Raw genomic sequence first — 21836 nt, forward strand, 5'->3', positions numbered from 1 at the left:
CACATGGCCATTATCATTAATTGTGGGATTGCCAGTCAGTACATGCCTCTTGATGAGATGGGATACAGAGCCTTCAGCAACCCCATGAATTACTCTTAATAAAAATGGTTAGCCTTAATATTAGGAAGTTTTAGATCTAGTCTAGTTTATAAGAAATCCAGAGGTTGAATGGAACAAATCCAGAAGGTAGGACACTCTACAGCACAACTGGCCCAGTCTCTTCAATAACAGAATGTGGAGGTGGGAGGAGGGAACTATTTTAGAATAAGAGACGTAAGAAGCATAACAACCCAAAGCAATGCAAATGTATGACTCCTCTTTGGATTCTGGTTTATTTATTTATTTTTAAAACATTTTATTTTTAAATAATCTCTACACCCAATGTGGGGCTCAAACTTACAACCCCGAGATCAAGAGTCACATGCTCTACCATCTGAGCCAGCCAGGTGCCCTTGGATTCTGGTTTAAACAAACCAACAGTAAGACAGCTGAGACAACTGCAGAAAGGTAAATATGGGTTACTTATTGGATGCTATTTAGGAATTACTGTTAATTTTGTTTAAGATACTGCTACTGTGGATAAGAAAATATTTTAGAAATGTGTGTTAATAATTAGTGATGAAGAGTCATGCTGTGTACAACATACTTTATATTTTTTAATATGTTGAAGAATTTACTGCTAACTTTCCAGGCTGATAATCAAATCAGAGTTACATTTCTTCAGAAGTCCTTATCTTTTAGGGGTGCCTGGGTGGCTCAGTCGTTAAGCGTCTGCCTTCGGGCTCGGGTCATGATCCCAGCGTTCTGGGATCAAGCCCTGCATGGAGCCCTGCATCGGGCTCACTGCTCGGCGGGAAGCCTGCTTCTCCCTCTCCCACTCCCCCTGCTGGTGTTCCCTCTCTCGCTGCTTCTCTGTCAAATAAATAAATAAAATCTCTAAAAAAAAAAAAAAAAAAAAAAAAAAAGTCCTTATCTTTTAGAGACACATACTAGAAGAAATTATGGGAAAAAATAATATGATATCTAGGATTTACTCCAAAATAGTCCAGTGGGAACTTATATATAACAAGATTGGTTCTTTATTGATAACTATAGAAGTTGGTTTTAGGAAACATGGAACTTTATCTTACTAGTCTTTCTATTCTTACATATGTTTGAACTTTTCTATAATGAAAGGTTTAAAAAAGATACCACTACGGACACATCAGAATACTAAACTTAAAAAGACTGAAAGTGCCAAGTGTTGGCAAGACGTGAAGTGACTGAGACTCACCTAAGAGTATATAGTGTAAAGTGTAAAGTGGTACAACCACTTTGGAAAACTAAAGATCAGCACTTATTAAATTGAATATGTATATACTCCATGACCCTGCAAGTCCACTCCTAGGCATATTCCTAATAGAAATGCATGTGAAGCAAATGTTAACACATTAAATTTAGGGGATGGATATATAGGTACTTGTAACACTATTTCCTATAAGTCTTCTGTTTAAAAGCTATTAATAACAAGTCAAAATAAAATAAAATTATAATGGGGCAGGACTACTCTTGGTCTTAAATCCACATGTTTTCAAAGAGATGTTTAAGTAAAACAAGCTAGATAACATTACCTAGTTTGCATTAGATTCATTTTTCCTAATATAGAAAAGGTTGGAAACAAATTAAATCCACTAATACTATGACCTCTGCTACAAGACATTCTGCAATGATTGCTGCTCATGCCATATTATACAAAAGTATATCTTGGATCAAACATTATTTAGTCAAAATAAAGAGCAAAGGTTTCCAGAGCCTGCAGCAGCTACCTAGGAAAAAAAATGAAACTTTAATCTCATTATTTTAACCTATTAACATGGTATTTACTATGAAATGTTTGCCCTGAGGACTTTCTGCTACTTTGTTTTTGTTTTGTTAGTTTTTTTCTTAAGATTTTATTTATTTATTTGACAGAGAGAGCACAAGCAGGGGGAGCCGCAGGCAGAGGAAGAAGGAGGGAGAGGGAGAGGGAGAAGCAGGCCCCCAGATGTGGGGCTTGACCCCGGGATCATGACCTGAGCCAAAGGCAGATGCTTAACGGACTGAGCCACCCAGGCGCCCCTTGTTTTGTTAGTTTCAAGCTATTAGATGAGTCAGGTTGATAAAGAGTAAATGTTTATGTGTAACTGTACATATCTGGGATATTAGGAATTAGCAGGCGATGATTTTAAATATAATAATCCTAATTTTAAAACTTTAATGCGCTTTTTAAAATTACTAGGAAACAGAGAAACCTTACCTTTCCAACAAATGGAACTAGATGATGCTCACACATGGAAAACATATCTATGTCCTTCACGATCACCATCTCATCATGATCTTCATCAAATATAGCATCATTTAGGACATCTGAAATCAGAAGTTTGCTTTAGTAACATTTCCAATTTTATAGAAAGATACAGAGAAGAAAAACTAACAATCTCCATGGATAAATACAGACTCACAGTCAACAAAGACAAAACATTAATCCTAACTATAATATTAAGGGAACACAAATTAAAACCAGTTATTTTTCTCCCACCAAATTAGCAAAGTCTTTTTCTTTAAATGATGAAAAGATCCTTGGGATATAGTATTACATAACAAATGCAGGATTACAAACAAATGTGTTTGCTGCATGACAGAAGGAGAAAGGGAGAAATTATGCAAAACAAAAGAGTGGCTATTTCTGGTGATGGAAATGGGCTGCTTTCACTTTCTTCCTTACATTTTCTTTCACCAACACTTTCTCTATGATGGATGCGTAGGAAACCATATCTGATTTCTGAGGCCAGAAGTCCTTAGCCATCTGACTTTGAGGCCAGTTCTAGACACCTGTAAACTTGATACATTATCTATCCCCTAAATAATCTTCTACTCTCGTAAAATCTTCTAGTTACTGTAAGCAAGCATCAGACTTAAACAGTTGCCTTCTTCCCTAAGGAGACAGATGCTACAATTTTTATGTATATGCCTGTCCAGATTGGCTTTTGACATCTGGAGTCTGGTACATATGGCCAGGCATATGACAGACACTGAGAAACAAAAAAACTTTATTTTTAAAAAGTGCACTGATATCTGGACATCTTGGCAGCCTACACACATTCAAGAGTCCAAGCTGTGTGATTTCAAGGATTTGGGGATACCCATCTACATAGTACGATGAGACAGAGCAGGGACGAGGTGCGTAGAGGTTTGCAGCCACCTACAGTTATCTCCCCTCAGAAAGGCAGGCTGTGCAGTGAGTCACAGGGAAGAAGTGCAAACGTCCACCCACACAGCCTGACCTTCAGTGGCTCCGCTGCTACTAGAATAGAGGCTCGCAGATATTGAGTCATCATTTAACCACAGTTATCATCCCCTGAGTCAGGCTATTCAAAGATACATTTGATTGTGTAGTGGAAAAGTCATTAGTGTGGTCAACAAAAGTGAACATGCAGGGTTTAGATACACACAGACAAACACAACACTCCTAGTAGAAGAAGCTGATAAAATCCAGGGAAGAAAAGGCTCGGTGTCATTCTTGAAGTAAATACTTCTCCAAAATCAGTTCTCTATTCTGAGTACTCTGCCCTAAACTTCAGTCGTATTTCTGAAAGAAGTCCAAAAAATAGACCCCTAGTGCTCCCCAAAGTACCTTGGATTTCTCCAAGATTTTAAAAGAAGATTACTGTCATGCATAGTTTATTAAAATCTTTAGTCACATAAGAAAAATTCCTGAGGGGCGCCTGGGTGGCTCAGTCGTTGAGCGTCTGCCTTTGGCTCAGGGCGTGATCCCAGCATTCTGGGATCAAGCCCCACATCAGGCTCCTCCGCTGGAGGCCTGCTTCTTCCTCTCCCACTCCCCCTGCTTGTGTTCCCTCTCTCGCTGGCTGTCTCTCTCTGTCAAATAAATAAATAAAATCTAAAAAATAAAAAAAAAAAGAAAAATTCCTGAAAGTAAAACAAACAAAATTGTTTCTTAAAGAACAAAAGAGAATTACCGAAAAGCAGCATTCATTTGTTTTCTCTGGCAATGAACGAGACCATTCCCATTTCTAAGCTCTGACAACAACCATATGGCTCATGTTAAAATCTGGTCCTCAAGTTAGGCTAAGTTAGCATCTGGATCCATCACTAACTAGCTGTTGGACCTTTGGTAAAGTACTCTGTACCTCAATCTTCTAAGTTGTAAAATGGGCATGGAAAAAGTGCCTACATTTTTCAAGGGTATCCTGAGGATTAAATGAGATAACCCCTGTGTATTTAGAAGTGTGAGCCTGGAGTGAGTTGTAGCTGTCGTTACTACTATTATTATAAGTAAGGTTGAGAGCATCGCTAAACTATGTGTCCCATGCGCATGAATACACATCAGAATTTTGGAAGCAATAATTTCCTTCTAATAGAGAGACCACAGAAAAGAGAAAATATTAATGGCAGTGAGGAAACCTGGCAAACACTACTTTATCCAAGTAATCCAGGTTAACTTTACCAGTAATAAGACACATCGAGACCATGTAGCTCCTGGTATAATTCGAGGAGAAGGGGACATCACCTTTATGGTGTCCTTCCCCAAAGTGTGTAACTGTAGTCTAATCACAAGACATATTGAGGGACATTCTGTAAAATACCTCAACAAGTACTCTTTTAAAAAGATGTGGAAAGACTGAAGAATTGTCATGGATTAGAGGAGACTAAAGAAACATGAAAACTAAACACAATGGAAAAACTAAAATCTACATAAAGTCTGTAGTTCATAGTATTGTACCAATACTAATTTCTTAAGGGGTGATAACTGTACCATAGGCCATATGAGATGTTAACATGTGAGGAAGCTGGGGCAAGGGTATATAAATACCCTCTGTACTATCTTTGTAAGTATTCTGTACATCTAATATTATTTCAAAATAATATTTCAAAATAAAAAAGTGAAAAAAAAAGCAACAGGACAATGTCCATCAACTGGAATGTATAAACAATAGAGCACTACTCAGCAATAAGGTGGAATAACTATTAATATATGTACTAATATGGCTGAATCTCCTAAGAATTATAGAAAGTGAAAGAAGTCATATACATACACACAAAAAACTATGTATGAAATTGTAGGAAAGAGAAGTATAAAGAGAGAGAGCAGGCAGATGGCTTACCAGGGACCAGAGGGATGGGAGACAGGATTGACTGCAAAAGAGTGGAATGAAACATTTTGGGGTTACGGAAAGAGTCTATACCTTCATTATACTGGTGGCTGTGCAACCGCATGTATTTGTCAAAATTCAAATTGTACACATAAAGTTGGTGAATTTTATTGAACTTAAGGTATCCCTTAATGGGGCGAACTTTTAAAAATAATCTTAAAAGACTGCAGAAGAGCCTGCAGCCTTTTGTGTAAAGAAAGTGGAAAGGGGGAGATATGAACATATTTACATGTACATGCTTATCTTCAAAAAGAAACACTAGAAGAATAAATCAAAAAGCTAATAAAAATGATTAACCCATAAAGGACTAAGAAAGCAGGAGAGAAGAGATATGGATAAAAGTGCGACGTCTTTAAACATAATTTGTTACACAGTTGACTTTGGAATCATCTAAATGTTTTACATACTGAAAATTAAACCAAAAACAAAAAACAAAAAAAACTTGTGACCCTCATAACTCTTAATGTTTGTGGTAATGGAGCAATATTATGTTGCCTATATCCCATTTCATAAAAGTGAACCCAGACTATAAACTTGACCTCACCAAATCATTTTTCTTCAATAATGAAGTTTCCCTGCTATATTTATTTATGTTTTGGTCCAACATATCTGAAAGCTACCATCTGTGGCTAATAAGAACAAAACACTATCACAGACTGTTTTAATTTCCTGCCTGTTATCAGCAGCAAGAAGGTAACCCTGGAAACAAGGATTTATGGCATTCTATTTCCTACTGTTGGTCATAAGCAACAAAGGAAACTGAAGGGTCTCCCAAAAGTTAAAGGTTTGTCTATTATAATGCCACACAAAGAAAAATGTAAAAGTATACCTTTCTCGTGTCATTAATGATTAAACAATGATAACAAATAACCCTGCGGGACAGCCATCCCTTAAGTATTTAGTCCCTTCCTTAAAGTACAGTAAGTCAGGTCCATAACAGGAGCCCAAGTTCCTATTTAAGCACCCTCTGAAGCAGGGTGCTTCTCAGACTTCCCCAGTGGGCTTGTTAAAACACAAAACACTGGACCCCAGTCCCAAAGTTTCTGATTTAGTAGGTCTGGGTGGGACTGAGACTTGGCATTTCGAGCAAGTTCCCAGAAGATGCTAACACCCCTGGTCTGGGAAACATACTTTGAAAACCCCTGTATTAAAGTTGTATTCCATGTTCTGTGCTGCTACCAAAATCTTCACATCTTCGAAATGCTCCTTCTCAAACACAGTAATATAAGAAAATGGGCCTGCTTCTGCAAGGGTAAAAGGGGGCAGAATCTCTCTCCTGGGAGATTCCCTACAAAAGAAAAATTCTACCTGATGGAACTTCTTTTTGAACGAATGATAATAGAAATTAGCATCATCTAGGATGTTTGGTGATCAGCACTAAAAATTAGAGATCTCTGAAGAAGCCAGAATTTCACATGCCATGCACGTTCCTGGAGAGCAGTGTTAATAGACAATGGAAGAAGGCTTGGAACATTGAATATGCATCCATCCTAAGAAATAGCAAAGAGAATGGGGTCTGCCTACAGATTTTAGAATTAAGACAGCAAAACACAAAGAATGAGAGCTAAAAAGGCATGAAAAGCTTCTTTGCTCTTGGCTGGAATTAAATCAACTCAAGAGGCTAACAAAGACAAGCCTACCCTGACCTAGCAGAGAAAGATCTGAATCATTGGCCCAAACCCTCCAGCATCAGAGCTGCCTCTACCAGCATACAGCACTTACTTCATCACACCTCCTGGTACCACTGTCACGTGTGTAATTTCTCCCAACATTGGAGGCAGGCATTGTAGCTTAAGGCTTTAAGTTTCCACACAGGGCCCTATATGCGACGCACAGAGACAGAATTAAGCATAGAACTTCCATTTTATCTGATTAATATGTCAGTCTTTACCCTGTCAGTTTACTTCCTTAAGATAGATCTCAAAGAAAGGACTCCAAAGAAACTCACGTGGCCAAGGGAACAGAAGAATTATTATCGCAGCATTATTGGTAAGAGCAAAATTAAGAATTTAAATGTGCATCAGAAGAACGATTACACAATTTGGGTAGAGTCATACAATAAAATATGACCCAGCAGTGAAAGTGAGTGAATCAAAGCTGAATTATTTCCTGAAACAATGTCCAATAAAAAAAAACAAGAATTAAAAGCAATAGCAGATATATATACAGTATGATCCTTTAAATGAACTAGATGCAAAATTACATGTTCTTTATGGACATACATATGAAATAAATGTATAAAAATAGACATGAGAGTAGAGGTCAAATTCAGGATAGTGGTTAACTCTGGAGGAAGGGTAACAGGATCAGAAAGAGGTATCTATGAAAATTCATTTGTATTTTCAAAAGCAACTATAGCAAAATATTAAGAGTTGTTAAAATTAGATGAATGTTGGTTAATTCTTTGTACTTTTCCTGTATATTTGAGACATTTCATTAATTTTAAACAGTGTTATTGAGTCGTTCATGCACATGGTGGTGTTTTGGTTTTTTCCTGAAAAAAAGTAAGAAACTGAGGTTACCTTTGCATAGAAGGTAATTGGCTAGAGGCCAATTACACAGGAAAGACAGAGCCTGCTTCATGCAATGCTGCAAACTCTTTCAGAAACCTCCCTAGATCACACTCTGCAATTAAAGCAAAGGCTTCTTCTGCCCTCATTGTGATGTTAAAACATTTTGCATTCTACCCCCATTTGAAAAATTTGTCCTACAAGTAAGGTCAATGTTAAAACAAATTAAAAGGAAGAAAACCACTATCTCTGCTTTCATTTCCATCATGATGGTACACCTCTTATTAGCATTTCCAACACTCACAACTTCTTGCACTTAACAAGACAGAGCAAACATTTGTAAAACTTGGCCAAAATAAGCATGAACTCAAACATTCCACAGACTGATCTAACGGTGGAAACTAAGATGACTTTAGACAAACATTCACACCATCTGCTGGAGTAGACAGAGCTGTGGCACAGCTTTGATATGCTCCATGAACTTATTTCATAAACTGCAAGTCTGTCAGCAGGAAAGATCCAATGCATTGCAGAGAAAAGTATAAGTTTCGTTATTTTGGAAATTTTCATTCCTGTCATCCCTGGCAGAGATAAATTCCCATGTTGCTTGTAAGCAAGTAAAATATAGCCAAGGGGCGCCTGGCTGGCTCAGTCAGTAGAGCATGTGACTCCTGGTCTAGGTGTTGTAAGTTCAAGCCCTGCACTGGGTGTAGAGATGATTTAAAAATAGAATCTTAAAAAAAAATTAATTAAAAAATAAAATATAGGGAAGACAACATAGATGGATCTTGATGGAATTATGTTAAGTGAAATAAATACAAGAAAAACAAATACTGTATGATCTCACTTACATGTAAAAATCTTTAAAAAAAGCCAAACTCTTACAAACAGAGAGTAGAATGGTGGTTACAAGGGGTTGGGAGGGTGGGAGAGATGGGGAGAGGTTGGCCAAAGAATACATACTTCTAGTTAAAGATGAATAAATTCTGGGGATTTAATGCACAGGGTTTTTTTATGCACACCTTTTTGAATATAGTTAACAATACTGTATTACATACTTGAAAGTTGCTAAGAAAGTAGATCTTAAATGTTTTCATCACAAAAAAGAAACAGTAATTGGGTGATGTGATGGAGGTGTTAGCTAACCTCCAGTAGTAATTACATTGTAATATATAAGTATATCAAATCAACTCATTGTACACCTTAAACTTACATAATATTGCATGTCAATTATATCTTAATAAGACTGTAAAAAATGTAGTCAAGGCTACTGAAATAAATGTACTGGCTGCCCTCAAAATATTACTGATACGCATGCTTTATTCAGCAGATAAAATACTGGAGATCTATTCCCATCCTCTTAGCTGGACTTGTCATGAACAGTGCCTGTTGTTGAGGGACATGTTTTCACAGATGAAGTTATCTTTATTAATCAGAACTTTTTCCTCATTACAACAGTAATGTCTGTTGTGGTTTATTTATAAGATACTGAAATACTGAAATGAGAAAATGGAAGTGCATACAATTTCTCTACCCAAACAGCATTACTTAACTGGCTCTTAGAAAACCACACACACAGTGGTTCAAAAAAGTAGAATGGCAAATTAGAAGAAATGAATTTTTTTTTTTTTAAGATTTTATTTATTTATTTGACAGAGATAGAGACAGCCAGTGAGAGAGGGAACACAAGCAGGGGGAGTGGGAGAGGAAGAAGCAGGCTCATAGCGGAGGAGCCTGATGTGGGGCTCGATCCCAGAACGCCGGGATCACGCCCTGAGCCAAAGGCAGGCGCTTAACCGCTGTGCCACCCAGGCGCCCCCAGAAGAAATGAATTTTAAAAGTCCAAAGACCTATGTTCTCATTTGAACTTTGTACAGACTGTGACCTGAGCTACAGGGTCCTGACAGGTAAGAGGATGGTTTTAGAGAAGGAATTTAGCAGGACTCCCAGGTCCCTGGCTTGCACAACTCTAGGGGTGTTGGAAATCAATGCCAAATTACAACACAGTTATCCTCCTGCCCCCACTGGTCGGTCACCTTTTGGGATGTGCAAAGGCAGTGGCCAGCAGCTTTCTGTACTGAGGTAGGGAAAAGCACCTGTTTTAAACTATTCAGATTTTTTTTTTCATGGATAAAACTGAAGGCTGCCAATCCTATACATTATTAACTCTCAAAGTTATCCAAACTTCCAAGCCTAAGGACTCCTAATCTGGTTTCAGTTTACTACTCTGAAAATTTGTGGTAGACAAAAATTAGAGCCTTAAAAGGCTATCTAAGGAAAGAAATAAGAGTGTATTCAAAGAGTCATTAAAAAAAAAAAAGATGCACACTTGACAAATTTAGTTTTTTAATTGGATAATTTTGTATATCTTTCACAATCCAGCTGTTAAACTGTAAATGGAATTTACAAAACAGATGGTGGTAACAAGGTCTGGTTCACAGCAGTTCTAAAGAAAGAACACACCAATCTGATAAACTATCCATTTACTTCAGAAGCCTTTAATAGGCTCATCCCTTATCATCCTACATTCACTTATGCCATGAAACATCATACAGACGGATGTTATGGAACTATCTGTAATCCCATCCAACAAGTAAGTACCAGCAGTGTGTGCAAGTGTGTCATTAGCGACAAATGATTAAGGGAGAAGGGGCGTTTTAGAACAGTGGCTCCCACATACGGCCAGTCATAGGGAGCTTTGGAAAATACAGCTTCGCAAGTCACCCTGAGAAAGGCTGATTCACTAGCTGTGGGGGTGAACCCAGGATTATATCTTTTAAAGACCCAAGCAATTCTGATGACCAGATGGGCTGGGAGCATAGGCTTTTGAGGGGTGAGAGAAGTTGAGGGTTAAAAATGGACCCACTACTGGCCCTAATTTGCCATTTAAGCAAGGCTGAACAGTGGGCAATGTAATTCCCACCATAGGCCCTCACTACGGTCACCAAGTCAGAGCACTGGTGACAATTCCTATGGAACACTGTGAGGTCTGCACACCACCTGGGAAAGGAGGCTTGGAATAGAGACAGAGATTGGCAGGTGGGGTGGGCAACTGGAGGGGGACATAAGGCAAAGAAACTGGAGCCAACTTTCCAGAGCAGGAGCAGACAAGACCCAAGAGGTCTAGGGAAAAGTAAAGAAAGGAGGACTGCACATAAGAATGGTACCCATATCTCCTAGGAAAATATCAGCCATTTAAGAAACCAGTTGAGTCCTACAGCCAACTCACTAGAAATCAGATTCAAGGGTAATATGATGAAGTTTTCATAGGAAGTTCGTACTAGTTTCTAAGCTAGACACAAATATATCAAACCATGACCTCATGAAACTTAAGATCTGAGGAAATAAAAAGTGAAAGGTATTAAAAGTACACTTATTGTGATGAGCACTGAGTAATTTATAGAATTGCTGAATCACTATATTGTACTCCTGAATCTAATATAACACTGTCTGTTAATTATACTAGATTTTTTAAAAAATCAGTCCCCCAAAATGGAGAGAATGCCTAGAAGCTAAACTACAGAAGCAATAGTTTACATAAAGGAAAAATTATGGGCTGGGAAAAAACATGTGACTATATTGAGCATAAAGATTTGATCCAGGCCTTAAGGATGGTTAGGAGGAAAGGAAGGGAGGGTTTTCCAGAGGGGATAAAGAAGAGAGATACTATAGGAAATAAAATACAGAAATATAGGGAACAAAACGTAAAGTGGATTATCTGAGTGGTCTATGAATTGGACAGAAATCAAATACCCTTCTATTTTAGAGCCGTTTTCAAATTAAATTTTACATTTTGCTCATGCCTTCTTTCAAGCCCTGCTTTACTCTGCATCTGTCAAAAACAGTTATCATCCCCATTTTACAGATGAGCAAACTGATGCTCTATTTGGAAACATGAAGTGCCTGCTAAAGAAGATCTACCCGTTAGTATGAGAGCTGGATTTTGATCCCTATCTTCTGACTTCCACAGAAAAGCCTGATCACCAAGACACCAGAAGTCTGAACCTGGCCTACAGGAACAATGAATTCAAGGGGCAAAGCCCAGAGGCAAGAAACCAGAATCAGGAGTTGCTGTAGTTCACAGTCAGCCATGAGGTGACAAGCCTAAAGCCAATGACAGCAAAGGAAACAAAGAGAACAAATCTAATGTTTCAGAATAAAAGTAGTATTAGTGATAAACATGGGGGTTGAAGGAGAGAAGCTATCCTTCAGCCCAAGAGAGCAGACAGAAAGAGTGGCCTGATATCCAGAGGCTGCCAGAGCCCAGAGCTGGTGCACACTGTTTGCAAAAGAGTGTTTTACCAACTATTTATTTGGTTTATATGAGGGAAAATTCAGTAATTTAATGCTACTTTGACCTTTACTTTTTGAAATGAAACTGGAACAGTTTCAGGGGAAAGGAGAATCCCATTAAATCTGCAAACTAATAAAAAGGCTTAAAAAAAAAAAAAAAGGAACATCTCTATAGAAGTTTATTCTAGGAAACCAGTAAAAAAAAATCACTTTTCAAACCAACTACAGTCTTTAAATCTTCAAGATCCAAATATTTTATGTCTCCTGGTGTAATATGGTATGAAGAAAACAGCATTCTTGCTAAAAATGTTTTCCCTGAATTTAATCAAGTCTTTAGATCTAACTTTCAGTTCCAGGAATATGAGAGGTAGAGAAACAAGTTAAACGAAAACAAGAAGAAAACAATCACAAATCCCCAAGGTGAAATATTTTATAGGACAACTTACAATCTCTGATAAATCAGTGTCACGGGGTGGGGGATGGGGGTAGCAAGAAATCTTCTAGATTAAAACCTAACAATCAAATGCAAACGTATGGATTTTTTTTTTTAAGATTTTATTTATTTATTTGACAAAGAGATGGTGAGAGAGGGAACACAAGCAGGGGGAGTGGGAGAGGGAGAAGCAGGCTTCCCGCCGAGCAGGGAGCCCCATGAGGGGCTCGATTCCAGAACCTTGGGATCAGAACCCAAGCCAAAGGCAGATGCTTAACGACTGAGCCATCCAGCCATCGCAAATGTATGGATCTTGAGGGGGTCCTAGTTTAAACAAATCGTGAGTTAAAGACATTTGGGACAATTGGGGGTGTAGAATTAGGTGTTAATTCTACTATTATGAATGTAGATTAGGTATTAAATGATACAAAGAAATTAATAGTTACTTTTACTAAGGATAGTATAAGTGGTTAAGAAGAAAAACACTTTCTAGGGTGACATTTCACCTGTAAATAAATGTCTGATTTGTTGTCAGTAAAATAGACCATGCCAATATGGCAAAACATTAATTTTGAATCTAGGTAGTAAGTATGTTAGCTGCCATATATGATTTTGTCTATTTTTGTGTTTGAACATTTTATATAAAAAAATTAAAAGTAAAATAAAATGCAACAGGGCACCTGGGTGCCTCAGATGGTTAAGCATCCGACATTTGGTTTCACCTCAGGTCATGATCTCAGGGTAGTGAGATCGAGCCCCCTTTAGGGCTCCATGCTCAACGTGGAGTCTGCATGAGATTCTCTCCCTCTCCCTCCCCCTCTGTCCCTCCCCCTGCTCATGCAAGTGTGCTCTCTCTAAAATAAATAAATAAATACATTTTTTTAGATTAAAAAAAATAAAATGTCACAATTCTAAAAGAGAACATCGGTTTTCTTGTTATTACTGTGCTACCAGGCAATCCAATAAACAGACTAAATCTCAAGTGCTGGTATGACTAGCAACTGCTTATTCTTCTACAAGTGTCTACAATACTCCTGAGGAAAAAGTCCTTAAATAAAGACTTTGTCTAATCAAAGGGGCTATAGGTTAGAAGACCACAGGCTTTAAAGAGCATATAGATGAAGAACCTTTTCAAAAATCTGCGTCACAAGAAAAAAAAGAGACGTGTTACCATAGAAACTATCTGTGTGGTTGAATGTTTCAAAGGAAAACAGCACCTCTACTAACGAAAGAAGACTGAGGTCCTTGGTGGAACCTCACCTGTCAACTGCAAGAAGTCAACAGAATGAGCAAGGAAACAACTCTGACCAAGGTTCCCCTAATACAGAGACCTAGGTGTGACAATTCCACTCCTAGTCCAACTGCCCCTCCCTGTAGACCAGATTCAGAAAGCCTTGAAAAAAAACTTGTCTAGGGTCATAAACTAGTTAGTGGGGATGCTGTGACTAGTCCAGACTAGTTGTTCTTCCCATTAGGCCAGGACGAGTTTGTTGACACACTAAAATAGTTTAAGAAACATCAAATGGACCTAAGGATTGTATCAGTGAACAAAGTTTCTAACACACGAACTATAAAGCTGAAACACTTACCTCCCTTATAAAGTACTTCATTTGTAAAGAGCCCCGCTCTAAAAAAGCTCAGTTGATAGTGGTGGTAGAGACATAGGAAGAAATGGATATTCAAATGAAAGAAAAAAAACAGTGTGGGATAAGAATGACCTCCACCGAGGCAAAGCAAGAGCTCTAACAGTTGGAGGCTGTAAGCTCATCACTCTGTGCTGCTGAAAGGCAAATTGTTTCTGATGGCAATCAGCGGCACCCCTCCACGATTGCCTGTGCATTAGCAGAAGCACTTATATTTTGAAGGGATAGTCAGTTAGCTTTTTGGCAAAGTCCTCACTCTCAGTTGAACTCCAGCACCTAACACCTTCATCGCTGCTCATGAACAGCTTACCATACAATAGATATAATTGTATTTTAAGCTATTTTAGTGAGAGTTCCCTTGTTTGGGACATTTGTCAATGGCCTCTGTTGAAATGGGTTCTGATTCCTACTTAGAAAAATAAATACTCATTTACATACATAAAATATATCATACTTCATAGCAAGAGCCATATGTTCTTGGCAAAGCTCTTCACTTGAAACAGCATTTGGACCAACTGGACCTCAAAAAAATTCAATGCAGAACTCAGCAACAGCCAATTTCCTCACCTAAATCTGGTTTCTTGTTCACAGAACTCTAAAGAAGCAATAGCTGTTGATAAACGGGTAGTGGGTGGGGATCCTCATGGTTAGCAACCAAAATCAAAAAAAAGATAGTGAAAAAAAATTGGAGGAAGAGAACAGATAAAAAGGGCCAAATATTTCAGAAAAACGAGCCTTAGGTAGAATGTCTGCTTTGATCTCCAGCTCCAGTGTGCGAATGAGGCAGAGTGATTTTTCAAGATAGACTGTGCACTAAACTAAAATACTCCTGCCCCTCATGAGGGGAACAGTGATGGGACAGAAGGGGGAAAAATGCAGGCAAGAGAATGGAACACAACAAAACCTCACAACCATGGTAAGGAAAAACAAGAAAATAATCAGGCAAGTATTTTCAGAAGGAAGAGACCTGTTCAACTTTAGTAAAATCACAGTGGCACTAATGGACTGGAGCAGGACAAGCTAGGTAGCAAGGCAACCAGTTAAGAAGTTACTGTACTTGGTGGTGAGAGAGGCAAAGAGTCAGAGCAAGAGAAGATAAGACAGAGTCTAGAGATACTTGAGAAGTACAAGGGTCAGGACTTGGAGCCCAAGTAACCAAGGAGATTAATCAGAAGGAAGAATCACAGACAAAACGAACAACCAGATTATAAAGACTACACCAATTAGACCAAATAGACCAACTAGCAACATGCAATCAGGTAAAGTTCATAGAAGGGCTGACTGGCCAGAATGGACTTTTAAAACGTCAGGGAAAGGCACCAACCTTAATGCCTTCTGTGCTGACCTTTAAAAAATTGACAATAAATTGCTTTAAAAGTTTCATTTAATTTTAACTCTATGGTACCAACAACTATGAATATTAGTATATTCTTTTTAATCCAGAACACTTAGACTGTAGCCTTCTCTAAACCTGCATGGACAATTTCTGTTTAAACAACAACAGGGGCACCTGGGTGGCTCAGCTGGTTAAGCATCTGCTTTCGGCTCAGGTCATGGTCCTGGAGTCCCGGGATCAAGCCCCACATTGGGCTCCCTGCTCAGCGGGGAGTCTGTTCCTCCCTCTCACTCTGCTCCTCCCTCTGCTCGTGCTCTCTCTCAAATAGATAAACAAAAATTGTTAAAAATAAATAAATAAACAACTAAAAAAAACCCACTTGGGGTGCCTGGCTGGCTCAGTTGGTGAAGCATATGTCGCTTGATCTCAGGGTTGAGAGTTTGAGCCCTGAGTTCAGTGTAGAGATGACTTAAAAAAATAAAAAATGTAAAAAATTTTTTTTTAAATCCTCAAAATGAATTTCCTTCTAGGTTCAGCTCAAAAGTTACCTCCTCCATAGTTATCTCAAGTCTCTCCACCAGAAGATTCTGCCTTACTTCTGACCACACAAAACTCCATATGCTCCTCTCCACAGGAACTTAGTATCTGGTCTCTGCCAGCATGGACCACAGGCTCCTTCAGAGCCAATACCAGACGGACCATTTTTGCTTCCCCTTTAACAGTTAGTGCAGGGTCACTAAAGTAAGGATTTTCTAAAGTAAGAAAATAAAAATATAACACAATTTTTAAAGAATTATTTATTTATTTGAGAGAGAGAGAGAGAGAGAGAGAGAGACAGTGTGTGTGTGTGTGTGTGTGTGTATGGCGGGGAGAGAGAAAGAGTCTTAAACAGACACTGCGCTGAGCATGAAGCCTGACACAGGGCTTGATCTTGAGATCAAGACCTGAGCTGAAACCAAGAGCTGCTTAACCAACAGCACCACCCAGGCACTCCGACGCTTATAAATTTAAGAATATACAACATTCTACAGAATGAGTTACTGGTTTAAACAAGGACCAAATGGGTCTTTTCTAACTTTAAAATATTCTTAACATGGGTGAACCTTAAAGACAGTATGCTAAGTGAAATAAGCCAGACACAAAGGACAGATATACTATGATTTCACTCATATGAGGTCATGGAATAGCCAAATCCACACAGAAATTAATGGTTACCAAGGGTTGGGAGAAAAGAGCAATAGGTGGTTAACTGGTTAATAAGTAGAGTTTCAGTTTAGGAGGATGAGAAAGTTCTGGAAATGGATAGTGGTGATGGTTGCACAGCAATGTGAATAAACTCAATGCCACTGAACTATACACTTAAAAACGGTTACGATAGTAAATTTTGCTATGTATATTTTACAATAAGAATCAAGCAACTAAAAAAAGACAATATACAACAAGCAAGCATATCCATTTTGAGACAGTTGCAATTATACAGCCGGGAACACAATTTAGATATGTTAGTACAGATGGAACATAATCATGTTGTATTATATTTGCCTAATTGTTCAAAAAGGAGTTAAAGTTTGTATCTCTGAAATTTATATACTATTGTAGTTATAGATAAAATTACTCTAAAATATTAAGCATTTATAACTGCATTTAATAAAAAGTACAGTTATAAAAACTAATACTTAAAACAGAAAAATTTCCAAATAAAACCATTAAAAGACATTAATAAAATATAAAATGACCACAACACAATTGAATGTGCTTTAAACAAAATATATAAAATTTTGGTCTTCAGATACCTCCCTCAAAGGATTAAATGGGGAAAATTTGTTATGAATCCACTTTAGAATTGAATGCAATTTAGCTAAAATTTTTGCAAGTATTCATGAACTCCCTAGATCGAAAACTTCATGAAATATCTTTCAGGATAGTAAGAAATGCCTCAAAACTAAATCTACTTGGCTTTCTCTTTGCTAGGATTCAGGAAGAAAAGCAGAATTTCTACATACTATGATCCTCACATATTAAATGGATCTTCATATGAAATTGTAACATAGGCACTTAAAAACTGAGGGGGCATGATGTCAATTAGAACATGAATGTTGTAGTTCTTCTCTGGGTTCTTCTCTGTGACCTCTGGGAAGTGACTTAACCTGAGCCTCCTCAGTTTCCACCTCTTTAGAATGGGTATAACCTCAAGTTGACAGAAGTATCATGTAAGATCACATGTACACAACCCGGCCCACCTTCCCGGAGTTTTGAGTCCCATGCTTTTCTCTGACACCTAAGGCTTTCATTCATCAACATCCAGCACCCAACACAGCGCTGTCTTGATACACACCAAGGGGAAACTCACTTGATCCTGCCAGTCAGGAAAAGAAACCTCAAAAATGTTCTTGCCTTCCATAATTCGTCAAATTACTCCCTAAAGTCCTAGAATCTGGCTTCTGACTACATTAAGCTATTAAAACTAACAACCACTTCAAATCAAATCTCAGGACTCACAGCTAACATGTACAAAATGTCTACAGACCTTCCTATAGAGCAGGCATTTCTCTTAGCACTTTTTTGTACTAACTCATTCCATCCTCACATTAACCCTATAAGATGCATAGGCACTATTAATAGCCCCATTTTACAGATGATGCTACTGAGGCACTGTTGATAAGTAACTGGATTTGAAACCAGGCAATCTGGCTCAAGTCTACTATGCCTTATGACCTCTTCATTTTGTTCCTTCTCTCTCTCTTAAGAAAACATCTTTATTATTTTTTAATTTAAATTTCAGTTAACATGCAATACAATATTGATTTCTGGAGTAGAATTCAATGATTCATTACTTACATACAACACCCAGTGTTCACCACAAGTACCCTCTTTAATACTGAAAACCCATCTAGCCTATCCCCCTACCTCCCTCCATCAACCCTGTTTGTTCTCTATTATTAAGAGTCTCTTGTGACTTGTTTCCCTCTCTTTCCCCCCTTCCCATATGTTCATTTGTTTTCTTTCTTAAATTTCACATGAGTGAGATCATGTGGTATCTGTCCTTCTCTGACTTATTTTACTTAGCATAATACACTCTAGTTCCATCTAGTCATTGCAAATGGCAAGGTTTCTTTTTTGATGGCTGAATAATATTCCATTGTATATATATATACCACCTCTTATCCATCCATTCATCAGTCGCTGGACATTTGGACTCTCTCCGTAGTTTGGCTATTGTTGATAATGCTGCTATAAACATTGGGGTGCATTGTACCCCTTTGAATCTGTATTTTTGTATCCTTTGGGTAAATACCTAGCAGTGCAATTGCTGGATCATGGGGTAGTTCTAATTTTAACTTTTTGAGGAACCTCCATACTGTTTTCCAGAGTGGCTGCACCAGTTTGCATTCCCATGAACTCTGCAAGAGGGTTCCCCTTTCTTTGCATCCTCGCCAACACCTGTTGTTTCTTGTGTTGTTAATTTTGGCCATTCTGACAGCTATGAGGTGGTATCTCATTGTGGTTTTGATTTGTATTTCCCTGATGATGAGTGATGTTGAGCATTTTTTCATGTGTCTGTTAGCCATGTGGATGTCTTCTTTGGAAAAGTGTCTATTCATGTCTTTTGCCCATTTCTTAACTGGGTTGTTTTTTGTGCATTGAGTCTGATAAGTTCTTTATAGATTTTGGATACTATCCCTTTATCAGATATGTTATTTGCAAATATCTCTTCGCATTCTTTGTTTTTTTTAAGATTTTATTTATTATTTATTTGTCAGACAGAGAGCGAGAGAGTGAGAGAGCACAAGCAGGGGAAGCAGGAGGCAGAGGGAGAAGCAGGCTCCCTACTGAGCAGGAAGCCTGACACAGAACTTGATCCCAGGACCCTGGGATCATGACCTGAGTCAAAGGCAGATGCTTAACCAACCAAGCCAACTAGACATCCCCTTTTCTCCTATTCTGTAGCCTGCCTTTTAGTTTTGTTGATTGTTTCCTTTGCTGCATAGATTTTTATCTTGATGAAGTCCCAATAGTTCAGTTTTGCTTTTGTTTTCCTTGCCTCCTATGATGCTCAGCCACTCTCCCTGCTTCAGCTGTCAACCTTATACTGATAATTCACAAATTTAAATCTCTGGCCTTAAACCATTATGCCATCTCTTGGCTTATTTAAGTCACTCCCTTTTCCTCTATACAAATGCAAATCTAACCACCCTCATCTAAAAATTTGTTCCAGCTTAGGCTTTTTTAGTGCATAAGAAGATACCCCAGAATTTAGTGGCGTACAACTATTTTATTATGTCTCTGGATTCTGTGGGTCAGGAATCCAGACAGAGCACAGAGAAGATGACTGGCCTCCATACCTCAATACCTGGGGCCTTAGTGGAGACGGCTAGTCAGCTGGGGGCTGAAACAACCTGGGGGAATCTACTCACATGTCTATTGTTCAATGCTAGCTGCTGGGTGGGACCTTAGGTGGGATCATCAGCCAGAACACCCATACGTGGCCTCTCCATGTGGCAGAGCTTCCTCACAGCATGACAGTCTCAGAGTAACTGGACTTTTTACGTGGTGGCTTAGGGCTCCAAAGCATCCCACAGTTCTTCCTCACCATAAAGAAGGAATAGATTATGTATCCCGTGCTTTTCACATACCTTAATTCTTAGAAGAGCCCAGGCAAAGCAGGTATTACCATACCTACCCTTTACAAAAAGGGAAAAATGACAAAGTTTAGAGACATGACAGTAATTTTACAGATAGTTAATAAAGAAGGTCACATTCAGACACAGTCTCTTTGTCCATGCAATAAAGATCACAATGAAGACCAGGCTCAAATACACACATATCTAACTATTTTTCTCTAATTTCAGGGTAAATGGTTTTCAGTTACCAGATTTTTCTTGTTAGCTAGCCCTTGGGAAAAGTTGTACTTCTTTTACTCCTGGATTTGAAACAACTTTGCCAAAATATTTTAAGTTTATCTATTTGAAAGTACATGTACATACCTCAAAAATCAAAAACTGAAAATAGTGAAAAGTCTTACTTCTACACTTATCTGCTATCTGCCCAGTTCATATTCCTGAGTAACATGTAAGCACTATGTATCCTCTAACTCTTAATACCAATATAAACAACATTTTATTGTCCCCCCTACCCCATTTTTCCTACAAAATATAACTCCTCTGAGTAATTTAGCCATTCTAAGGGCCTAGACATTGAGGTTACTTCCACATTCAAGGCTATAGTGACTAACTTTGAGCATACATATCTCATGTGTCCAATTATCTATCTAAGATAAATTCCCAGAGGCAGGATTTTCAAGTACCATATATAACTTTGTATATGATAGATGTTGCCAAATTATCCTCCATAAGAATAGTTATCTTTCAACAGTAATATTTGTTTCCCTATCACTTCAATAGCATAATGCAGTATCTAAACTTCTGAACTTTTGTCAATCTAACAAGGTAGAAATGTATCTTGCGGAAGGGCGGTTGTGTGCATTTCTCTTATTGAGAGTGAGATCAAGCATCTTTCCAAGTATTTAAAAGTCATGTGTATTTCGTGTCCCGTGATCTGTCTGCTTACATGTCTTCCCAATTTTTCAATTCTGTTTTTGGGCTTTCACATTAGTTTCTAGCATCTCTTTTTATATTATTTAATATAATATATTTATATTATTGTGATTATCCTGTTGTCTCAAGAGGTGTTGTAAATATTTCTTCCCATTGTTTCACTTGACTTCATTCATGTTGGTATTTCACATGTGAAAGAAAATTCATAGTTTTTATGTAATTAAATTATTTTCTTTTATGGCTTCTAGATTAAATCACAATGAGGCGGCTCTCCACTGCAGAATTAAATAAATTAACTCATATTTTTAAGCTTTATTTTAAATACCTTTAAGCTTACTAAATAGTGGCAAAGATAGCCTAACACATTCCTCTGTACCTTCTTTATTGAAATCCAGTCAATAAATTCAAAAGGAATTAACCAAACATCATTATTTTGCAACTTATTTTTTTTTAAGATTTTTATTTATTTATTCGACAGAGATAGAGACAGCCAGAGAGAGCGGGAACACAAGCAGGGGGAGTGGGAGAGGAAGAAGCACGCTCATAGCAGAGGAGCCTGATGTGGGGCTCGATCCCAGAACGCCGGGACCACGCCCTGAGCTGAAGGCAGACACCCAACCGCTGTGCCACCCAGGCGCCCCTATTTTGCAACTTATAATTACTGGATCTAGACGATCACCAATGGCTATTAAAAGTAGCAGGTGAAAGACTGGTGGGGAACTTTATAATAGATAAATCAGGCTGATAACACCTAACGCTGATCAATTTTAACAACACAAAAAGACAACTAGATATTTAGCTGCCTCCTGATTGAAGCACATGCCACCATTTACAAATTTTTCTTGACTAAATTTAAGAGTTATTTTTGGGGTGG

The 21836-nt window shown here is 38.1% G+C and overlaps 1 protein-coding gene across 1 annotated transcript in view; it reads right to left on the reverse strand.

The window, feature by feature from the left end:
• Positions 1-21836, reverse strand: part of GCH1 (GTP cyclohydrolase 1) — a 48205-nt gene that overhangs the window by 18071 nt on the left and 8298 nt on the right. The window contains exon 2 of the mRNA XM_026480349.4: positions 2276-2385. Coding sequence (XP_026336134.1) covers positions 2276-2385 — 110 coding nt within the window. The remainder of the gene's footprint in view (positions 1-2275; positions 2386-21836) is intronic.

The sequence above is a fragment of the Ursus arctos genome, unplaced genomic scaffold (assembly GCF_023065955.2).
Source record: "Ursus arctos isolate Adak ecotype North America unplaced genomic scaffold, UrsArc2.0 scaffold_25, whole genome shotgun sequence".
In the NCBI taxonomy this organism is placed as follows: domain Eukaryota; kingdom Metazoa; phylum Chordata; class Mammalia; order Carnivora; family Ursidae; genus Ursus; species Ursus arctos.